The sequence below is a fragment of the Schistocerca nitens genome, chromosome 3, assembly GCF_023898315.1.
Source record: "Schistocerca nitens isolate TAMUIC-IGC-003100 chromosome 3, iqSchNite1.1, whole genome shotgun sequence".
In the NCBI taxonomy this organism is placed as follows: domain Eukaryota; kingdom Metazoa; phylum Arthropoda; class Insecta; order Orthoptera; family Acrididae; genus Schistocerca; species Schistocerca nitens.
In genome coordinates this window covers 70,307,489-70,327,588 of record NC_064616.1, presented here as the reverse complement: position 1 = coordinate 70,327,588, position 20,100 = coordinate 70,307,489, and the positions used below count along the sequence as shown (strand labels likewise).

General features: G+C 42.0%; 1 protein-coding gene across 1 annotated transcript in view; it reads right to left on the bottom strand.

Annotated features, from left to right (window-relative positions):
* The window catches only part of LOC126248030 (histidine ammonia-lyase-like), a 276,752-nt gene that overhangs the window by 145,200 nt on the left and 111,452 nt on the right, over positions 1 to 20,100 (bottom strand). Inside the window, exons 4-5 of the mRNA XM_049948632.1 lie at positions 9,628 to 9,655; positions 9,447 to 9,521 (exon numbers count right to left, since the gene is read on the bottom strand). Of these exons, the coding sequence (XP_049804589.1) occupies positions 9,447 to 9,521; positions 9,628 to 9,655 (103 nt within the window). The remainder of the gene's footprint in view (positions 1 to 9,446; positions 9,522 to 9,627; positions 9,656 to 20,100) is intronic.

Genomic DNA, 20,100 nt, shown 5'->3' with positions numbered 1-20,100 from the left:
GGGTTTAAATCACCTCAGGGTATGACCATGCAGTGCATTTGACCTGTGGTCATCGCACGGTGGCCCTGGCAGCAGTCCACATACGCAGAAGTGTGTTGGTGCATGTCAGAGTATGGTGCAGTGAGTAAATGTGCAGACATTTTCAGACATGACTGTGTGTTGAAAATGGCTTAGAGAACACATATTGATGACGTTATGAAGGGTAGAATACTAGGGCGACTGGAGGCTCGTCGAACACAGCAGGTCATAGCACGGGCTCTCTGTGTGCCACAAAGTGTGATCTCTAGATTATGGCAACAATTTCACCAGACAGGAAATGTGTTCAAGCACTACAGTACAGGATGTCCACAGTGTACAACACCACAAGAAGATCGATATCTCACCATCAATGACCTCAGACGGCCATGGAGTACTGCAGGTAGCCTTGCTCGGGACATTACCACAGCCACTGGAACAGTTGTCTCCAGACACACAGTTTACAGACGACTGAACAGGCATGGTTTATTCACCCGGAGACCTGCAAGGTGCATTCCACTGACCCCTGGTCATAGGAGAGCCCATAAAGCCTGGTGTCAAGAACACAGTACATGGTCATTGGAACAGTGGTCCCAGGTTATGTTCACGGACGAGTCCAGGTATAGTCTGAACAGTGATTCTCACCGGGTTTTCATCTGGCGTCAACCAGGAACCAGATACAAACCCCTTAATATCCTTGAAAGGAACCTGTGTGGAGGTCATGGTTTGATGGTATGGGGTGGGATTATGATTGGTGCTCGTACACCCCCGCATGTCTTTGACAGAGGAACTGAAACAGGTCAGGTGTATCGGTACGTCATTTTGCACCAGTATGTCTGCCTTTTCAGGGGTGCAGTGGGTCCCACCATCCTCCTGATGGATGGTAACGCACAGCCCCTCCGAGCTGCCATCATGGAGGAGTACCTTGAAACAGAAGATATCAGGTGAATGGAGTGGCCTGCCTGTTCTCCAAACCTAAACCCCATCGAGCACATCTGGGATGCTCTCGGTTGACATATCACTGCACATCTTCAAACCCCTAAGACACTTCAGGAGCTCTGACAGGCACTGCTGCAAGAATGGGAGGCTATACCCCAGCAGCTGCTCAACCACCTGACCCAGAGTGTGTCAACCTGTTGTACGGCCTTTGTACATGTGCATGGTGATCATATCCCATATTGATGTTGGGGTCATGCACAGGAAACAGTGGCGTTTTGTAGCACATGTGTTTCAGGACAGTTTTCTCAACATATCACCAATACCGCGGACTTTAAGATCTGTGTCGTGTGTGTTCCCTATGTGCCTATGCTATTAGTGCCAGTTTTGTGTAGTGCCACATTGTGTGGCACCACATTCTACAATTATCCTTAATTTATGAGCACGAGTGTAGTTGACGTCACAAGTAGAGAACCTGTCACATACCTTTAAATTATTGTAATGTGTAGGCATCTTATGCAGAATTCATGATATGTTTCTTTCCCTTTTTTATTTTGAATAACCTCATTGTCCACAGGCTATTGAACAATAACTTCTTTCCTTGTCAGTTTCCTCAATGAAATATGTTTGAACACTGCTATACCAGTCTCAGTGCACTGATTTCCAGGCAAATTAGTTAAGTTCATGGAGACTGTGGTAGAAACAAAATATGAATAGTGCTATATTTTCAAGCACAGTTTTTGTCTTCTGTTGGAATTCTCTTGGTTCCTAAAATATGTCCCAATTTAAAATGTTTACAGATCTGAAATGAGTTGGATACTTTTGGAGATCAGCTAAAGTTCATTTAGATTTACAAGTCACTGGAGGCTATTGCAAACAAATGGAAGCCACCCAGTCACTTTATTTCTTCTCATAAATTGGCATCTGCTAACTAAAATGAAAAAAGTAATATCCTATGACTACAATATCAATGATTCACAATTTGAATTAGTGAACTCCTAAAAATGCCAGGGTATAAAAATTTGTAGGGATAGGAAATGGAACGATCACATAGGCTCCTCATAGGTGAGGCAAATGCCAGACTTCTATTCATTGACAGGACATTGGGAAAATACAGACAGTCCACCAATAACTTGTGCATCCCATCTTTGAATATTGCCCAAGTGTGTGGGAACCATAACAAATTGGACTAATAAGGGATACTGTATGCATAAAAAGAATGGAAGCCTGAATAGTCACAGGTTGTTTCACTCACGAGTGAATATCATGTAAACAATGAGAAACCTCAATTGGCAGACATTTTAAGATAGAGGCAAATTGTCCTACATAAACCTCTTCAAAAATTGTCAGAACCAATATTAATACCCTCTGCCATGCTCTTCATAGTGATTTGCAGAGTATGTATGAAGGTGTAGATGCATTGGCTGTTCAAAATTGCTTCCTTGGTCCATGTTTTTTGATGGAACCAAATATAGTCAAAGTATCTACAGTCATTAACAAATACACTGCTGAAGTTGTTGGAAGACATTCCACTGGACATTTGGCTATCCATGTGGTACCAACACCAGATTTCCCGCCCATTCAGCACAGATAATTACAGTTCTATATGAATTTCCACTTTGCAGCGGAGTGTAGGCTAATTTGAAACTTTGTGGCAGATTAAAACTGCTTGCCTTACCTGGACTGGAAACTGGGACCTTTGACTTTCACAGGCAAGTGCTCTACTGACTGAGGTAGTCAAACATGATTCATGAACCACTTCCACAGCTTCACTATTGCCAGTATCTCATCTCTTACCTTCAGGAGACTTTCTGTGAAGTTTGGGAGGTAGGACATGAGGTACTGGCAGATGTAAAGCTGTGAGGGCTTGGATAGACCAGCCAGAAGAGCACTCGATTGTGAAAGGCAAAGATCCCAAGTTTGAGTCCTGATCTGATGCACAGTTTTAATCTGCCAGGAAGTTTCAGTTACAGTCCTTTTGACTGAATAATTGGACTTCTTTGGATAGGTTGTTCTGGAAACACAAAATAGCCTTCACATTCACCAGTTTAAATGCCTCTAGAATTTTATCTGTGGGGTATATTAAAAGTAAGAGGGCTACAAGAAAACACCAATGACTCCTGACACTTGCCTCTCTTGCTATAAGTCTAGATAAAATTTAGTAAGCAGTATTGTCTGTCTGGAATCACTCAATCTGTAGGTCAATGCCTAAGGTCAAAATTTTGACCATTCTTTATGACAATCGTAATAATTGTTGGAGTGTGGTACATTGATATTGATAGTATTGGCCGGCCGGAGTGGCCGAGCGGTTAAAGGCGCTACAGTCTGGAACCGCACGACCACTACGGTCGCAGGTTCGAATCCTGCCTCGGGCATGGATGTGTGTGATGTCCTTAGGTTGGTTAGGTTTAAGTAGTTCTAAGTTCTAGGGGACTTATGACCACAGCAGTTGAGTCCCATAGTGCTCAGAGCCATTTTGATAGTATTGACTGTGTTGGTAGGGATCTCAACAATGAGTATTATATTTTTACTTTGCAACAGTTAGTTGGTTAGTTCTGTGCAATGAATGTGTTCACTGTGTAAAGACAGTTATATTTGCGTTTACCTTTTTCTAAATAAATATTCTTAGCATGGTAACAGTCACAGCTTTAAAGTAAAAAAGAGTACTGTCATTCAGAAATGTAGTGATCGGTTTGTGAACTACAAAGGGGATTGTTATTCGAAAATGTTCTTTGTGCAGTTGGGCATGACAGGCATTAAGACACCAGTGTTTGATGGAGAAGACTATAGGAACTGTAAATGGAGAATGGAAATGTGTCTGAAAACAAAGAAATCCTATACAGTGGCTTCAAGAGTGAAAATAAGCACATACAAGGCAGATACTTGGGATGAGGACTATCTCACTACAATGAATTACATATACAGAGCAATCTCAAAGAAGCAGCTTGAATTCATGAGTGTTAAGGACACTACATTTGAGATAATGAAAAATTTCAATGAATTATACTCCAAAGAATCAACAGCATTACAAATTGTGTGCAGAAACAAGTTGGACAAACTGAGGTTAAAATGAACGCAGTGACATGGCAACATTCTTCAGTATTTCTCAATAAAGAGTGAATGAATTAAAATTAGCAGGTGTGAAAGTGATGGAAAAGGAGAAACTAAAAAACAGTTGAGAGCCTTGCTGGAGTCCTTGAACTATATTGGGCACCTGACTGATGTTTTGAAAAAAAGATCAGACAGTTGAATAAGTTAAAAGTAAACATCAGATGATGGGTTTAAAAGACTAAGGTGAAAGTGAAAGTATAAAATTGAATGCATTTAATGCTTTAAAGAAAACCAGTGTGGGCTATCAGAAATATTTGTGTTACAGATGTGGCAAACCAGGACATTTTGAGAGGGCCTGCCACCAGTCAGGAACAAGAAGAGGTTCATGGACACGTGGCAGACATCTTCGAGGAGGTGGTCACAGCAGTTGGCAATATAGGCAATGTGATCAGTGCATCAGGAACAGCAACAACCGGTCATGTGTATCAGAGTAAACATTATGGTTCAAGAGGCAGTCATCACCCAGGACACGGAGGATTTCAACAGAATGGAACTGGTATGAGCAGTTTTATATGGAGGTACGATCTACAGTGGTGTGTAATAATGCTGAGTTAAGTAAAAATGTACAAACTGATTGGTTATTGGCTACAGGCTGCACAGATCATGTTGTTAATAACGAACATTATTTTTCTGAGCACATAACGAACCCGTGACTGTGAAAATTGTGGATGGTAAAGTTTTGCAAGCAACAAAAGTAAGAAATATAATTAGTTACATTATAGTTTATGACAACATGAATCCAGCCAAAATGAAAAATGCATTTTACATCAAAGGCATGAAGAGAAATTTCATTAGCTACGGAATAGTAGCAGAAAAACACAAAACTATATCTGTAGGCAATATCTCCGAGGTTTTTGATAAAGAAAATAACTTACTTGCAATCGCTTTGAAAGAAGATAGGCTGTATAAAATGACAAGTAAAATTTACAGGAAAGCAATTAATGAAAATATTGTCAGTGGTAAGAATAGCATGTCAGTAAAGGAAAAATGGCTTTGTACACTTGGACATGTAAATTTTAACTATTTGAATATATGGAGTAAACATCAGTAAGTAGAAGAAGTGCCAACAAATTTAGAATTAGAATTTATGAAGTGTAAGTTTGTACTGCAAACAAAATGCACAATTTACATTCTGAAAACAATGGAATCAAAGCAAAAGAAACAATAGAGATTATTTGCAATGATTTGAATGGGTCTGACTCAACTCATGGTTGGCATGAGGAAAGATATTTTCTCACTTTATTGGTGATTACAATAAAACAGCTAGAGGCTACACTGTGAAATCTGAAAAATCTAGTTTGTGATAGTTTTGTGGAATATGTTAATGAATTGAAAATTTAAATGGTAAAACTCTTAAGAAATTGAGATGTGACAATGAGAAACAGGATTTAAATTCAGATGTGTGTCAATTTATAAGACAGAAAGAAATCAGAATGAAATTTTCACTCTGCACTGGAGTGTGTGTTGATATGAAATTTCCTGGCAGATGAAAACTGTGTTTCGGACCGAGACTCGAACTCGGGATCTTTGCCTTTCACGGGAAAGTGATCTACCATCTGTGCTACCCAAGTACAACTCATGAACCATCCTCACAGCTTCAGTTCCACCAGTATCTCGTCTCCTACATTCCAAATTTGACAGAAGCTCTCCTGCAGACCTTGCAGAACTAGCAATCCTGGAAGAAAGGATATTGCAGAGACATGGATTATCCAAAGCCTATGGGATGTTTCCAGAATGAAATTTTCACTCTGCAGGGGAGTGTTTGCTGATATGAAACTTCCTGGCAGATGGAAGAGCACTTGCCCGTGAAAAGTAAAAGTCCCAGCTTTGGGTCTCAGTCCAGCACACAGTTTTAATCTGCCAGGAAGTTTCATGTCAGTGCACACTCCACTGCAGAGTGAAAATTTCATTCTGGAAACATCCCCCAGGCTATGGCTAAGCCATGTCTCCGCAATATCCTTTCTTCCAGGAGTGCTAGTTCTGCAAGGTCTGCAGGAGAGCTCTGTGAAGTTTGGAAGCATTGGCTGCTGATTCCCTAGCAGATTGCAAACCAGATGTTCATATAGAAACTGCTAAGATTTCCTTCTACTGTTTATCTGCATTGCTTAGTTGGCTCCTGCCTGACAACGAACCCTCGTGTTTGTAATGGGAACATCTGGATCCCTGGGGACCCTTGAGCAAAGGCATACAGGTGTTCCCATTACAAACACGAGTGTTCGTTGTCGGGCAGGAGCCATCTCGACAAATAAGCAATGCAGATGGAAATCTTAGCAGTTTCTACATGAACATCTGGTTTGAAATCTGCTAGGGAATCAGCAGCCAACGCTGGGAAGTGCCACAACTAGGAGGCTGTGTGAAAATGATGCAGAAGTTCCCATGCTTCATGCCATCCATCAACAATGGACTTTTTGACTCACAAGAGCGAAGTTCTAGGGATTGTGGATGAAGACTGGGAGGTATCGTTAAGCAGTGTATGTCTATAAAATCGAAGTTATGGGGAAAGTTTAGTGAACCTATTTTCGAGAGATGCGGTAAAAATATTTTCTGTTTCGATTGTATTCCTCGTCGAATCATTGTATGAACGATATAAGCGAGACAAGAGCATGTACGCGGAGCTACAGGCAAGCATTTTTATCTGCTGTCCTTTCATGAGTGGAATAGAAAATAAAGCATCAAATGAAGGTGCCAGTTGCCCTTTACCATGCACTGTACAGTGGTTTGCAGAGTACTGATGTGCCGGTCGTTGTGGCCGAGCGCTTCTAGGCGCTTCAGTCTGCAACCGCGCGACCGCTTCGGTCGCAGGTTCGAATCCTGCCTCGGGCGTGGATGTGTGTGATGTCCTTAGGTTAGTTATGTTTAAGTATTTCTAAGCTCTAGGGGACTGATGACCTCAGATGTTAAGTCCCATAGTGCTCACAGCCATTTTTAGTACTGATGTAGAAAAAAATGGTTCAAATGGCTCTGAGCACTATGGGACTCAACTGCTGTGGTCATAAGTCCCCTAGAACTTAGAACTACTTAAACCTAACTAACCTAAGGACAGCACACAACACCCAGCCATCACGAGGCAGAGAAAATCCCTGACCCCGCCGGGAATCGAACCCGGGAACCCGGGACTGATGTAGACATAGAGCATATTACTTCCTGCGAAACACATAATAATGATGCGTAGTGACACACAAATCAGCCTTTGGATCAATGTCTGGTTCACATTCTAAGGGGAAAAAACGACGCACCACAAAGAAATTATCCAAATGGGAAGAAATCGATAGATATGATGTACATCTACAGACAAACAAATGATTACAGTTTCAGAAAAATTGCATAGTTTATACAAGAGAAAGAGATTCACAAACTGAGCAAGTCAATAACGTGTTGGTACACCTCTGGCTCTTCTGCAAGCAGTTATTCGGCTTAGCACTGATTGATGGTTATTGGATATCCTCCTGAGGGATATCGTGCTAAATTCTGTACAATTTGAGCGTTAGATCATTGAAATCCAGAGCTAGTTGGCGGGCCCTGCCCATAATGCTCCAAATGTTCTCAGTTGGGGAGAGATCCGGTGACCTCATTGGCCAAGACAAGGTTTGGCTGGAATGAAGACAAGCCGTAGAAACTCTCGCCACGTGCAGGCAGGTATTATCTTGCTGAAATGTAAGACCAGGATGGCTCGCCGCGAAGGGCAACAAAACGGGGTAGAATGTCGTCGATGTACTGCTGTGCTATAGCGGTACCACAGGTGACAACTAAAGGGGCCTGCTATGAAATAAAAAATGGCGCTCCTGGTTGACCTGCCATATGGCGGGTGATAGTCAGTTTGGTATCCCACTGCTGTTTGGGTTGTCTGTAGACACTTTATTGCTGGTCATTGGGGTTCAGTTCGAAGCGGGGTTCATCACTGAAGACAATTCTACTGAAGTCACTGAGATTCCAGGCTGCAGACATATCTGGAGACGTCCAGAAAGTGGTAGGATACCAACCTGACTGTCGCCTGCCATATGGCTCGACAACCAGGAATGATGCTTGAGGATGCCATTTCTTTGTGTGTGTGTGTGTGTGTGTGTGTTTGGAGCTTACAGGTACCCAATGCCGGGGTTATAAGTGCCCTTACATATATGAAAAGAAACAAATGTGGATAAAATGACTAAAATTGTTGTCATGCAGTGAGGAGAAAACCTATAAAATGACACTCATTCACTCACTCCCACCTCACTCCTCTCACAGGCCTTAACATAATAGAGATTGCTGAAAGGTGCTAGATATTGGATTAAAACAGAAGTAAAACCACAGAAGAGGTAAAAGAAAGGCACAGGGTAAGGTGCCATTTCTTTGCATAGCAGGGCCCCTTTGGTTGTCATCTGTGGCACTCTTAAAGCACAGAAGTACATCGACGATATTCTATGCCCCGTTTTGTTGTCCTTCGTGGCAAGCCATCCTGGGCCTACATTTCAGCAAGATAATACCCACCTGCATGCGGTGATAATTTTTACTGCTTATCTTCATCCTTGCCAAACCCTTCCTTGGCTAGCAAGGTCTATGGATTGACAAAGTTTGAAACATTATGGGCAGGGTCAACGAGCTTGGGATTTTGACGATCTAGTGCGCCAATTGGACAGCATTTGGACCGATGCCAGGCCGAATAACTGCTTGTATGAGTGCCATAGGTAGACCAACTTGCTAAATTTGTGAAGCCCTTTCTCTTGAAGAAATCATCCAGTTTTTTCTGAAATTGTAATCACTTGTTTGACTGTACAGGTACATCACATCGACTGATTTCCGTCCCATTTGGGTTATTCTTTGGTGCTGCGTCGTTTCTTTCGTCTTCTAGTGTATTTGTTCGAATACGCACGAAACTGTACTTCTTTTCGGTTTTTAGATTGGATAACATTTATTTCTTGGTTCCACCAAAAGTTCAAAGCAAACTATCTATTGCCTTGGAGCCCACGTCGACTGACAACAATAACACAAAATAAGAGAGTGAATAATATAGGTTTCGGCTTGATGTTTGATTTAAACGACAAGACTGAAAAGAGGATGTTACAAAATGTTGAATCTGGACTAGCTAAGAACTCTGAGTAAGTTACAGACAAGAAGAGGTGATATCGGAAATTTGATGCAACAGGAAAAGTTCTGGGATGACAGCTGGCACTGGTGGTGTGTTGATGAACATGCCCATGAATAGTGGAGGTTTTTCTGTTAAAAAATTGCTCTTTGCAGTAAGCTTTCCTACAGCAAAATACGTACGGAAATGGAAGGGAACTAAGATGAACTTACAAGTGAAAGAAATAAGACAGAGAGCGCACAGACGGAAAATATCACAACTTAATCCTTGAAATCTAATTCGGTAGTTATGAATCGTCTGCTTCTGTATGCATTGCACTCACCTTTATTTTGAAGTTTCCTTTGCCTAGTGACCGTAAGTCGTTTATGGATAAACTGGAGCCGTCCAGGTATAGATACTGGAAATAAATAATTAATTTTGTAATGCCGCTGTTAGAAAGATCTGACACATTTAATTAACCATACAATGGAACAAGTCACTGTTTATTTGGCGATCTTACTTACCTCTTCAGGAGGGGTGAACTTCGCTGGTCTGTTGATACTTGTTAAGGAAAATGATTGTCAAACTTTTCTCTGTAGTCGCCACTGTGTTACAGAATCACCAGTAATGCACAACTTTAAATAAGATTTGTGGTTGATCTCAGTTCTACTTTTGGACTGTCTTAGCATCTGAAGTTTTGAAGTTGACCACGTTTCCTACATTTTCCAGCATATTCTAGGTAATGTGAGATTGATCATTCCATTCATTACTACTGCCTCAAACGCACTTCATCTGAACAAAATCGTACTACCAGTTTTCAAGAAAAGGCGCTGGCACAAAATGTATAGCACGCAAACTATGTTCACGATGCATAGAGACCAGCGGAAAAATGCTCCTATCAGAGCGCAAAAAGGCTATATGCTAATTTTTAAAAAGACTTTGACTGAAAAGTGGGGTACCAGCTGCTTCATTCTACCCTCAACACGTTCAGAAATTTTTGGCATGCGATCATACTCGCAGTCTTTTTAACATGTAACTCACATTTCACCCCCACAAGCTCCCCTAACTGTTATTCGTTCACAGCCACTTGTCCATCGTCGTATGTCACTCATACCCAACCACTCACACGTGCCAATTCTCACTCACTCATTCAGCTCAACTCAATATGTCTTTGTGCCTCTGTAACTGTCTCTGACTCCTCTCTCAAATCCACAGTCTCCTTCGTTATGTCCTACTACTGCTGTCTTCTTTCACTACCACTGTCTCCCTCTTGCTCTCTGTTACTGCTACTCTCTCATTCTTTCTTCCCACTGATGCAGTCTCTTCTGACTGAGACTCTCTCTCCCCTCCTCGTTCTGTCATAAACTGTCTCTCATCATCACTGGTTTTCAGCCACTTCCACTTTCTCCTTCTCTTTATTCCTCGTCCACTCGCGCCGGTCCCTTCACTCTTTTCCATGCAATGTTCTGTCACCGTCAAATGTGTTCCACTGCCACTGTGTCCCTCTCTCTCTCTCACAATGGACTTATCTCTTTCGCTCTTTCAATACCACAACCACTGTCTACTATCTCCCAGTATTTATTACTTACAACCACTATCTACTACCTCCCAGTATTTATTACTTTTCCGTCTCTTTCCAACTGCCTCTGTCTCATTCTTTCACAGCATAAAAAAGCGCTAATACAAATAGCGTATCACGTCAACATTTTTATGAAAATTTTTAGAGGTGCTGAGGAACATAGGATGAGGTAACTGGTACTCCAGTTTTCAGTCAGAGTCATTTAAAACAGGAGTGTACTATCCTTCTCTGGTTCAGTTTTTTTCCTGCTACAGTAGGCCAATAAGACAAAACTAATTTTACACCTAAGACCGGATTTTATGTACACAAAAATTTTGCATGTGCTTCAGTACCACAACATGGAGTTTCCAAAACCCTTCTGATTATAACGGAGACACTGTAGAGCATATTGCTTGACATTATTACTAAAACATGTCCCTTATAGATCATATACACTCCTGGAAATTGAAATAAGAACACCGTGAATTCATTGTCCCAGGAAGGGGAAACTTTTTTGACATATTCCTGGGGTCAGATACATCACATGATCACACTGACAGAACCACAGGCACATAGACACAGGCAACAGAGCATGCACAATGTCGGCACTAGTACAGTGTATATCCACCTTTCGCAGCAATGCAGGCTGCTATTCTCCCATGGAGACGATCGTAGAGATGCTGGATGTAGTCCTGTGGAACGGCTTGCCATGCCATTTCCACCTGGCGCCTCAGTTGGACCAGCGTTCGTGCTGGACGTGCAGACCGCGTGAGACGACGCTTCATCCAGTCCCAAACATGCTCAATGGGGGACAGATCCGGAGATCTTGCTGGCCAGGGTAGTTGACTTACACCTTCTAGAGCACGTTGGGTGGCACGGGATACATGCGGACGTGCATTGTCCTGTTGGAACAGCAAGTTCCCTTGCCGGTCTAGGAATGGTAGAACGATGGGTTCGATGACGGTTTGGATGTACCGTGCACTATTCAGTGTCCCCTCGACGATCACCAGTGGTGTACGGCCAGTGTAGGAGATCGCTCCCCACACTATGATGCCGGGTGTTGGCCCTGTGTGCCTCGGTCGTATGCAGTCCTGATTGTGGCGCTCACCTGCACGGCGTCAAACACGCATACGACCATCATTGGCACCAAGGCAGAAGCGACTCTCATCGCTGAAGACGACACGTCTCCATTCGTCCCTCCATTCACGCCTCTCGCGACACCACTGGAGGCGGGCTGCACGATGTTGGGGCGTGAGCGGAAGACGGCCTAACGGTGTGCGGGACCGTAGCCCAGCTTCATGGAGACGGTTGCGAGTGGTCCTCGCCGATACCTCAGGAGAAACAGTGTCCCTAATTTGCTGGGAAGTGGCGGTGCGGTCCCCTACGGCACTGCGTAGGATCCTACGGTCTTGGCGTGCATCCGTGCGTCGCTGCGGTCCGGTCCCAGGTCGACGGGCACGTGCACCTTCCGCCGACCACTGGCGACAACATCGATGTACTGTGGAGACCTCACGCCCCACGTGTTGAGCAATTCGGCGGTACGTCCACCCGGCCTCCCGCATGCCCACTATACGCCTTCGCTCAAAGTCCGTCAACTGCACATACGGTTCACGTCTACGCTGTCGCGGCATTCTACCAGTGTTAAAGACTGCGATGGAGCTCCGTATGCCACGGCAAACTGGCTGACACTGACGGCGGCGGTGCACAAATGCTGCGCAGCTAGCGCCATTCGACGGCCAACACCGCGGTTCCTGGTGTGTCCGCTGTGCCGTGCGTGTGATCATTGCTTGTACAGCCCTCTCGCAGTGTCCGGAGCAAGTATGGTGGGTCTGACACACCGGTGTCAATGTGTTCTTTTTTCCATTTCCAGGAGTGTATATAGGCTGTCCTAATTTTGTTACAGTATCATGTGAAAATTTGAGGTCAACTAGTAAAATCTTTTCCACATTTTTGTTAACAACGTTTCCTCTTTATATACTACATATATATTAATATGAAATATATATGTAAAAAATAAGTAGCCTCTCTCCAGCTGAACAGTCCTATACACTAAAGTTGAGAATTCATTAAAGTTTGTGTATATAGTTAAAAATTACTATATACTTACAAATTAATACTAAAATAAAGATTAATAATATTACATGTTAAAATCAAAAGTGTTTATAATCATGTCAGTCTATAACCATAAAAGTTTATAATCATACATTCATTTATTCATAACTTTGTTTTGGTCAAAAAATTCCTGCACTGAATAAAATGGATTTCCTGTCAATATTTGTCTAATACAGTTATTAAATTCATTCATTTCTCTATTTGCGTGATGACGTTTGTAAGACAGTTACAGAGCTGTCTTTCTATGTACATAATCCCTTTCTCATATCGGCTGGTATCATGCTGAATTATCCTTAGTTTCCAGCAATTCCTGGTTTCATATTGGTGTACCTGTTCATTTGTTTGGTAGAGATTGCTGTGTTTTTTGTGAGTGTTAGAATTCTGTAGATGTAGAGATTTACTGCTGTTAGGATGTTCAGTTCCTTGAATTTTGGTCTACAAGTGGTACACCTCTTTAGCTTGTCGTTATGCGGATGGCATTTTTCTGTATAATAAGGATCTTATTCATATTTAATGCACTCCCCCAAAGTTCAATCCTATAGGACATAATGGAACAAAATTGTGCGTAGTAATATTTTATCAGGTTTTCCATGTTGGCAATTTCACTTAACTTCCTGATAGCAATACAAACCGAGTTGAGCTTATGGCGTACGATACTGATGTGCTCTGACCATGTCATTTTGTCATCTATGAGGAGACCCAAAAATTTTGAATCTTTACTTGCTCAAGTCTGTTGCCATTAACTTTTAATTCTAACAAATTTTGTTTGGTCATGTTGTTTTTAAAACAGATATTATTGGTTTTCTTGTAATTTGGTACTGATCTATTATTGAAAAACCATTTATCAAGATAACAAAGAATCCCTTCAGCATTTAGAGCACATTCTTCTAAATTTGCAGCCTTCATTACAATATTGGTATGATCAGCATAAATCCTTGTCTTATTTTGGGTGCCATTGGATTTACATACGTAATGAAGAGTAATGGCCCAAGTATGCTTCCTTGTGGCACATCATGTGTAACATCCTTTGTATCTGCACAAAATTTATTTCCTTTTTCATCTAATATTTCCACTTTCTAACACCTGTTTGTCAACTAGGGTCTCAACAAGTGAAGTGCAGTACCTCTGATACCAAAGTATTCAAATTTCTTCAGAAGTAGTTCGTGTTTTACTAGGTCAGTTGCTTCAGATAGGCCAAAAAATACCCCTGTTGTAGTTTCTTCCTTGTCAAAAGCATCTAGCTCATAGTAGTCAGTGGTGGACTTATTTTTCTGGTAACCATGTTGACTTCTGGGTAAAATTTTGTGTGCTATGAAAAACCTCATCAACCTGTTGTACAGAATACGTTCAATGATATTTGCTGTTGTTGCTAAAATACTCACAGGTCTGTAATTTTCTGATTCTCCTGCATCATCCTTTTAGGCTTTCTGGAAAGACCCCCTCCATCTCACAAGCATATTTGATGATCCTCTGTCTTAGTGCTTATTGTGTGAAAAGTTTGAAATAAATTGAGCATGAACTTTTCGAGCTTTTTGGTAACAATGCTTGTCTTTTATATAGTATATATATTATATAAATTACTTATGTATCATGTACATCAAAAATGTGTAGCCTATGTCTGTTAGTACGTTTATTAGAGTATTGTGTAGAAATACGAATTAATCAAGAACTTTTTGAGATTTTTGCTAACAAAATTTCCCTTTTATATAGTATATATACTTATTTATAAATCATATATAAAAATATATAGCCTATGCCCATCCAAACGCTTATTAGAGTATGGTGTATAGGCCCTAAACTTGAAGTAATTAAGTCTTGAACTTTCCGAGATATTTGCCTTCTACTTTTCTTTTTATATAGTATATACATTTATATGCCATACAGATTAAAAATATGTAGTCTGTGTCCATCTCAACGTTTACTAGTGGATTGTGTAAAAATTTGAACAAAATCGCTCAATAACTTTTCGAGATTTTTTGCTAACAACCTTTCCCATTTGTACAGTATGCATATACTTATATACCACATATATATTAAAGATATGTAGCATATATATGTCTGCGCATTTATTAGAGTATCATGAAAAATGTGAAGAAAATAAGTCAAGAAATTTTTTAGGCTTTTGTTAGCAACCTAATATATATATATATATATATATATATATATATATATATATATATATATATATATATATATATATATATATATATATATATATATGGTTATTACAAATGATTGAAGCAATTTCACAGCTCTACCATAACTTTAATATTTGAGATATTTTCACAATGCTTTGCACACACACACAAAAACTCAAAAAGTTTTTTTAGGCATTCACAAATGTTCGATATGTGCCCCTTTAGTGATTCGGCAGACATCAAGCCGATAATCAAGTTCCCCCCACACTCGGCGCAGCATGTCCCCATCAATGATGAGTTCGAAAGCATCGTTGATGCGAGCTCGCAGTTCTGGCACGTTTCTTGGTAGAGGAGGTTTAAACACTGAATCTTTCACATAACCCCACAGAAAGAAATCGCATGGGGTTAAGTCAGGAGAGCGTGGAAGCCATGACATGAATTGCTGATCATGACCTCCACCACGACCGATCCATCGGTTTTCCAATCTCCTGGTTAAGAAATGCCGAACATCATGATGGAAGTGTGGTGGAGCACCATCCTGTTGAAAGATGAAGTCGGCGCTGTCGGTCTCCAGTCGTGGCATGAGCCAATTTTCCAGCATGTCCAGATACACATGTCCTGTAACGTTTTTTTCGCAGAAGAAAAAGGGGCCGTAAACTTTAAACCGTGAGATTGCACAAAACACGTTAACTTTTGGTGAACTGCGAATTTGCTGCACGAATGCGTGAGGATTCTCTACCGCCCAGATTCGCACATTGTGTCTGTTCACTTCACCATTAAGAAAAAATGTTGCTTCATCACCGAAAACAAGTTTCGCACTGAAAGCATCCTCTTCCATGAGCTGCTGCAACTGTGCCGAAAATTCAAAGCGTTTTACTTTGTCATCGGGTGTCAGGGCTTGTAGCAATTGTAAACGGTAAGGCTTCTGCTTTAGCCTTTTCCGTAAGATTTTCGAAACCGTCGGCTGTGGTACGTTTAGCTCCCTGCTTGCTTTATTCGTCGACTTCCGCGGGCTACGCGTGAAACTTGCCCGCACGCGTTCAACCGTTTCTTCGCTCACTGCAGGCCGACCCGTTGATTTCCCCTTACAGAGGCATCAAGAAGCTTTAAACTGCGCATACCATCGCCGAATGGAGTTAGCAGTTGGTGGATCTTTGTTAACTTCGTCCTGAAGTGTCGTTGCACTGTTATGATAGACTGATGTGAGTGCATTTCAAGCACGACATACGTTTTCTCGGCTCCTGTCGCCATTTTGTCTCACTGCGCTCTCGAGCGCTCTGGCAGCAGAAACCTGAAGTGCGGCTTCAGCCGAACGAAACTTTATGAGTTTTTCTACGTATCTGTAGTGTGTCGTGACCATATGTCAATGAATGGAACTACAGTGAATTTATGAAATCGCTTCAATCATTTGTAATAGCCCTGTATATAGCTTGCGTCTGTCTAAACGTTTATTAGAGTATCGTGTAAGAATTTGAAGTAAACTGGTTAATATTGTTTCGTGATTTTTGGTAACAACAATTCCCCTTTAAATACACTGACGGAAAAAAATCGCAGCATCAAAAGACGATTAGTGTAGAGTAATGAAATTTTGAAAATACATTTGTCTAGATAACACATTTAAGCGATTAACATTGCACGATCATAGGTTAATGTAAGCGCGAGGTAAACTATTGCAAACGTGAAATGCTGGTCCATTAACTGATGTAACTGACAGGATGTTTAATGCAGCTTTGCCAGTGTGCGTGAATTGAATTGTACAGGTGCTGGATGTTAGTTTGTCGGATGGATTTTCGTGCCTGTTGCACTTTGCTGTTAAATACAGGGACAGTTAATGCTGGTTGTGGATGGCACTGGAACTGTCGTCCGATGATGTCCCATATGTTCCCGGTTGAAGATAGATCTGGTGACCGAGCAGGCCAAGAAAACATGTCGGCACTCTGTAGAGCATGTTGGGCTACAACAGCAGTATGCCGGCGAGCGTTATCCTGTTGGAAAACACGTCCAGGAATGCTGTTCATGAATGGCAACCCACCAGGTCGTGCTTGTCAAATCCTAACTTGGCCAGCAAGGACGCCAAATCTCTCACCAATTGAGAATGTCTGGTGCGCTATGGGTAGAGCTCTTCAATCAGCTCGAGACTTTGACAACCTAACGCGCCAATTGGACAGAATTTGGCACGATATTCCTCAGGAGGACATCCAACAAGTCTACCAATTAAAGGTATGCCGAATAAATGCTTCCATAAGGACCAGAGGTGGACCAACGCATTATTTACCCACTAAATTTGTGAAGCTTTTTGTCTTGAATATATCATCCAACTTTTCTTAAATTATAATCATTTGTCTATCTAAACATGCACATCACATCTACTGATGTCCGTCCCATTGGGATAATTCCTTCGTCGCGCGTCCTTTTTTTTCTTTTTTCAGAGGTCCGCTTGTCTCTTGTTGGTTATATCTTGTAACACCTTGTGCACAGACGCTTCATTCTTCCGAAGAACTGTCACAGCTTGAAGCTTGACACCTAGAAGATCATCTTGTGTCACAGTGTCTCTTGAGACTCGTTTTAAGACAATCGAGTAAAGCCTCCCATCTCAAAGTACAGATGCTGAAATAATTGAGAAACTGCATCACTATTCCCAAAAAAGTAATCATTAGCCCTGTCACTCCCACACCAACAACATTTACATTGTGTGCTGTACAGGGCACAAATTTAGCAAGGTCGTTTTTTGGCGTATATGTGATTGACCGCCTTCGTATTTTCCTGCCATGTTCGAACTATTACCAAAGCTTTGGCCACGACAGTATTCAATGTCCAACCCATGACTGCTCAATTTGTTCAATGCTTCTTTCGGTAACCGTTTTCGCGTTTTTTGATCACTAACGACGAAATCCACAAAATTGTCTTCTACTGAACGTTTCCATTCTTAATGTAGATTTACCTAATAATTTGACTCTGTTCTAAATGCGCCGTTTCTGTAGTACAATCTAGTAATGGAGCACTACTTAGCATTTTAACAGCTTATTATTTCGGATTGAACCTTATTTCCCAAAATTTCTGTAACCTCGTTCTGAATTTTAGAAGAAAAATATCTTGATACATGTTTTCCTCTTCTAACATTTTCTGTGTCACAATACATTTGAGGACACAATGTCACTTTTCCATTTCAGCTAGCCGGCCGAAGTGGCCGCGCGGTTCTGGCGCTGCAGTCTGGAACCGCGAGACCGCTACGGTCGCAGGTTCGAATCCTGCCTCGGGCATGGATGTGTGTGATGTCCTTAGGTTAGTTAGGTTTAACTAGTTCTAAGTTCTAGGGGACTAATGACCTCAGCAGTTGAGTCCCATAGTGCTCAGAGCCATTTTTCCATTTCAGCTATTGTGCCGTTTTTGGAAGTCAGCGTCAATAGAAGCACCTGTTTCCATTCCAATTTCTAATTCTTTCCACTTGAGGCATGAGTTTCGGTGATTTGACGATCTTTAGTGTATTTGAATGAAGTAATTTACGTGTTTCTAATCACTGAATCCTTTCTCCAAATCAGAAAATTAGAATTTGTCGTCTTCTGAAGGGGGGAGGCAAGGGAAACAAAATAACATGTCCTTCGACTTCCTGAACAACATCCATCGCCGTTTTACTTTTTCACTGTTCGGTAGAACTCAAAAAAAAAAACATTTTGGAGAGAAGTGCCTTCCCTCATCTGTGTAGGGAAATGTGTAGTTATTATTTAAGTCAGTCAGTCGTCTGTGGGCCTCGTTCAACAAGTTTATAGCAAACTGTGTCGGATCGAAAATCTGTCGGCCATTTTATGGGATCATCATAGATTATTTGTATTCCCGCATCAGTTGAATTAAATGTACGATTTAAATGTACGAATTGAATGATATGATCCCCCACTCTTTTGGCTGCAAAACCCAGTTTTCAACATAATTTCCGTTTAATGCGACAGACTTACTCCACCTTGCTGGGAATGCTTGTATGCAAGGATGACACCACTCTACTGGTAGACATCGAAGCCAACGTCTTGCTGCACGAATAACGTCCCCTTCATCCACGTACTGCATCCTTCATAGGACCAAATGGATGAGGGAGCAGACTTGTGTGAGGCCTTTCGTTGTGTTAGAGAAGGAGAAGTTCGTTTGCATTTTTGTGGCGATGAACACGCTGAAGTCGTTTCTTCAATTTCCTGAGGGTAGCACAATACACTTCAGAATTGATCGTCGAACATGAGGGAGGACACGAAACAGACTAACACCCTTCACAGTCCCAGAAGACCGTCGCTACGACTTCACTTGCTGAGGGTGCGGCTTTGAATTTTTTCTTCGGAGAAGAGGTGGTGTGGCTTCATTCCACGGACTGCCGTTTTGTTTCGAGTTCGAAGTAGTGAACCCGTTTTTCATCGCCTGTGACGATGTTCGACAAAAACTCGCCACGATCAGCCTCGCAACGCGCATGCAATTCCGCACAGACAGTCCTTCGTTGCTGTGTGCGTCCAGCCAGCAAGCGGGACATCGGAGAGCTTTACACAACCTTATTGCAGTGATGATAGACGCCTCGCCCACGTTATTTTTTATTTATTTATTTTTTGTCTCCGTAGACATTCTGCAAGCGCCCATTAATAACTGCTATGTTCTGGTGTTCCGGCAAAAGAAAGTCAATGACAGCTCTCTGCTTAGAACGCTTCTCTGTTAAGGCGGGTCCACACTGAGCGCGCCGTGCCGCGCAGTTTTCCGGCTGTTGTCGGTACATCAAAGGAAGTGGCGCTCAGTTGTCTAAACTGGCTTCGGCTCGCTGCATCTTCAGACCGTGGGCGCGCTCCAACTGGAACGCAGTGCGCGCCTCGGAGCGGCGCACTCTCCTCTGTGCGCGGCGCGCTCAGTGTAGACCCGCCTTTACAGACACCATTTTGAAGGCTACGTATGCTGCCACCTATCGGAACATCATGAAACTGTAGGGGCTTAAACAGGATTATTCAACGATGCTCCACAACAAATTCCCCATTTTTTCAACCAAAATTGGCCGAGAAAAGAACTATGTTGCATTAGTTATTGAGCGTCCCTCGTAAATGTAACAGCAAGTTGCAGGGCTAGTCCACAAGGACTTTTCTGTTTGCACAGCGAGGTCACAACGCTCAACGGTCCCGACAGGAACGTGGTTGTGCCGAGTAGAGCGACCAGCTCACTTCCCACAGTGC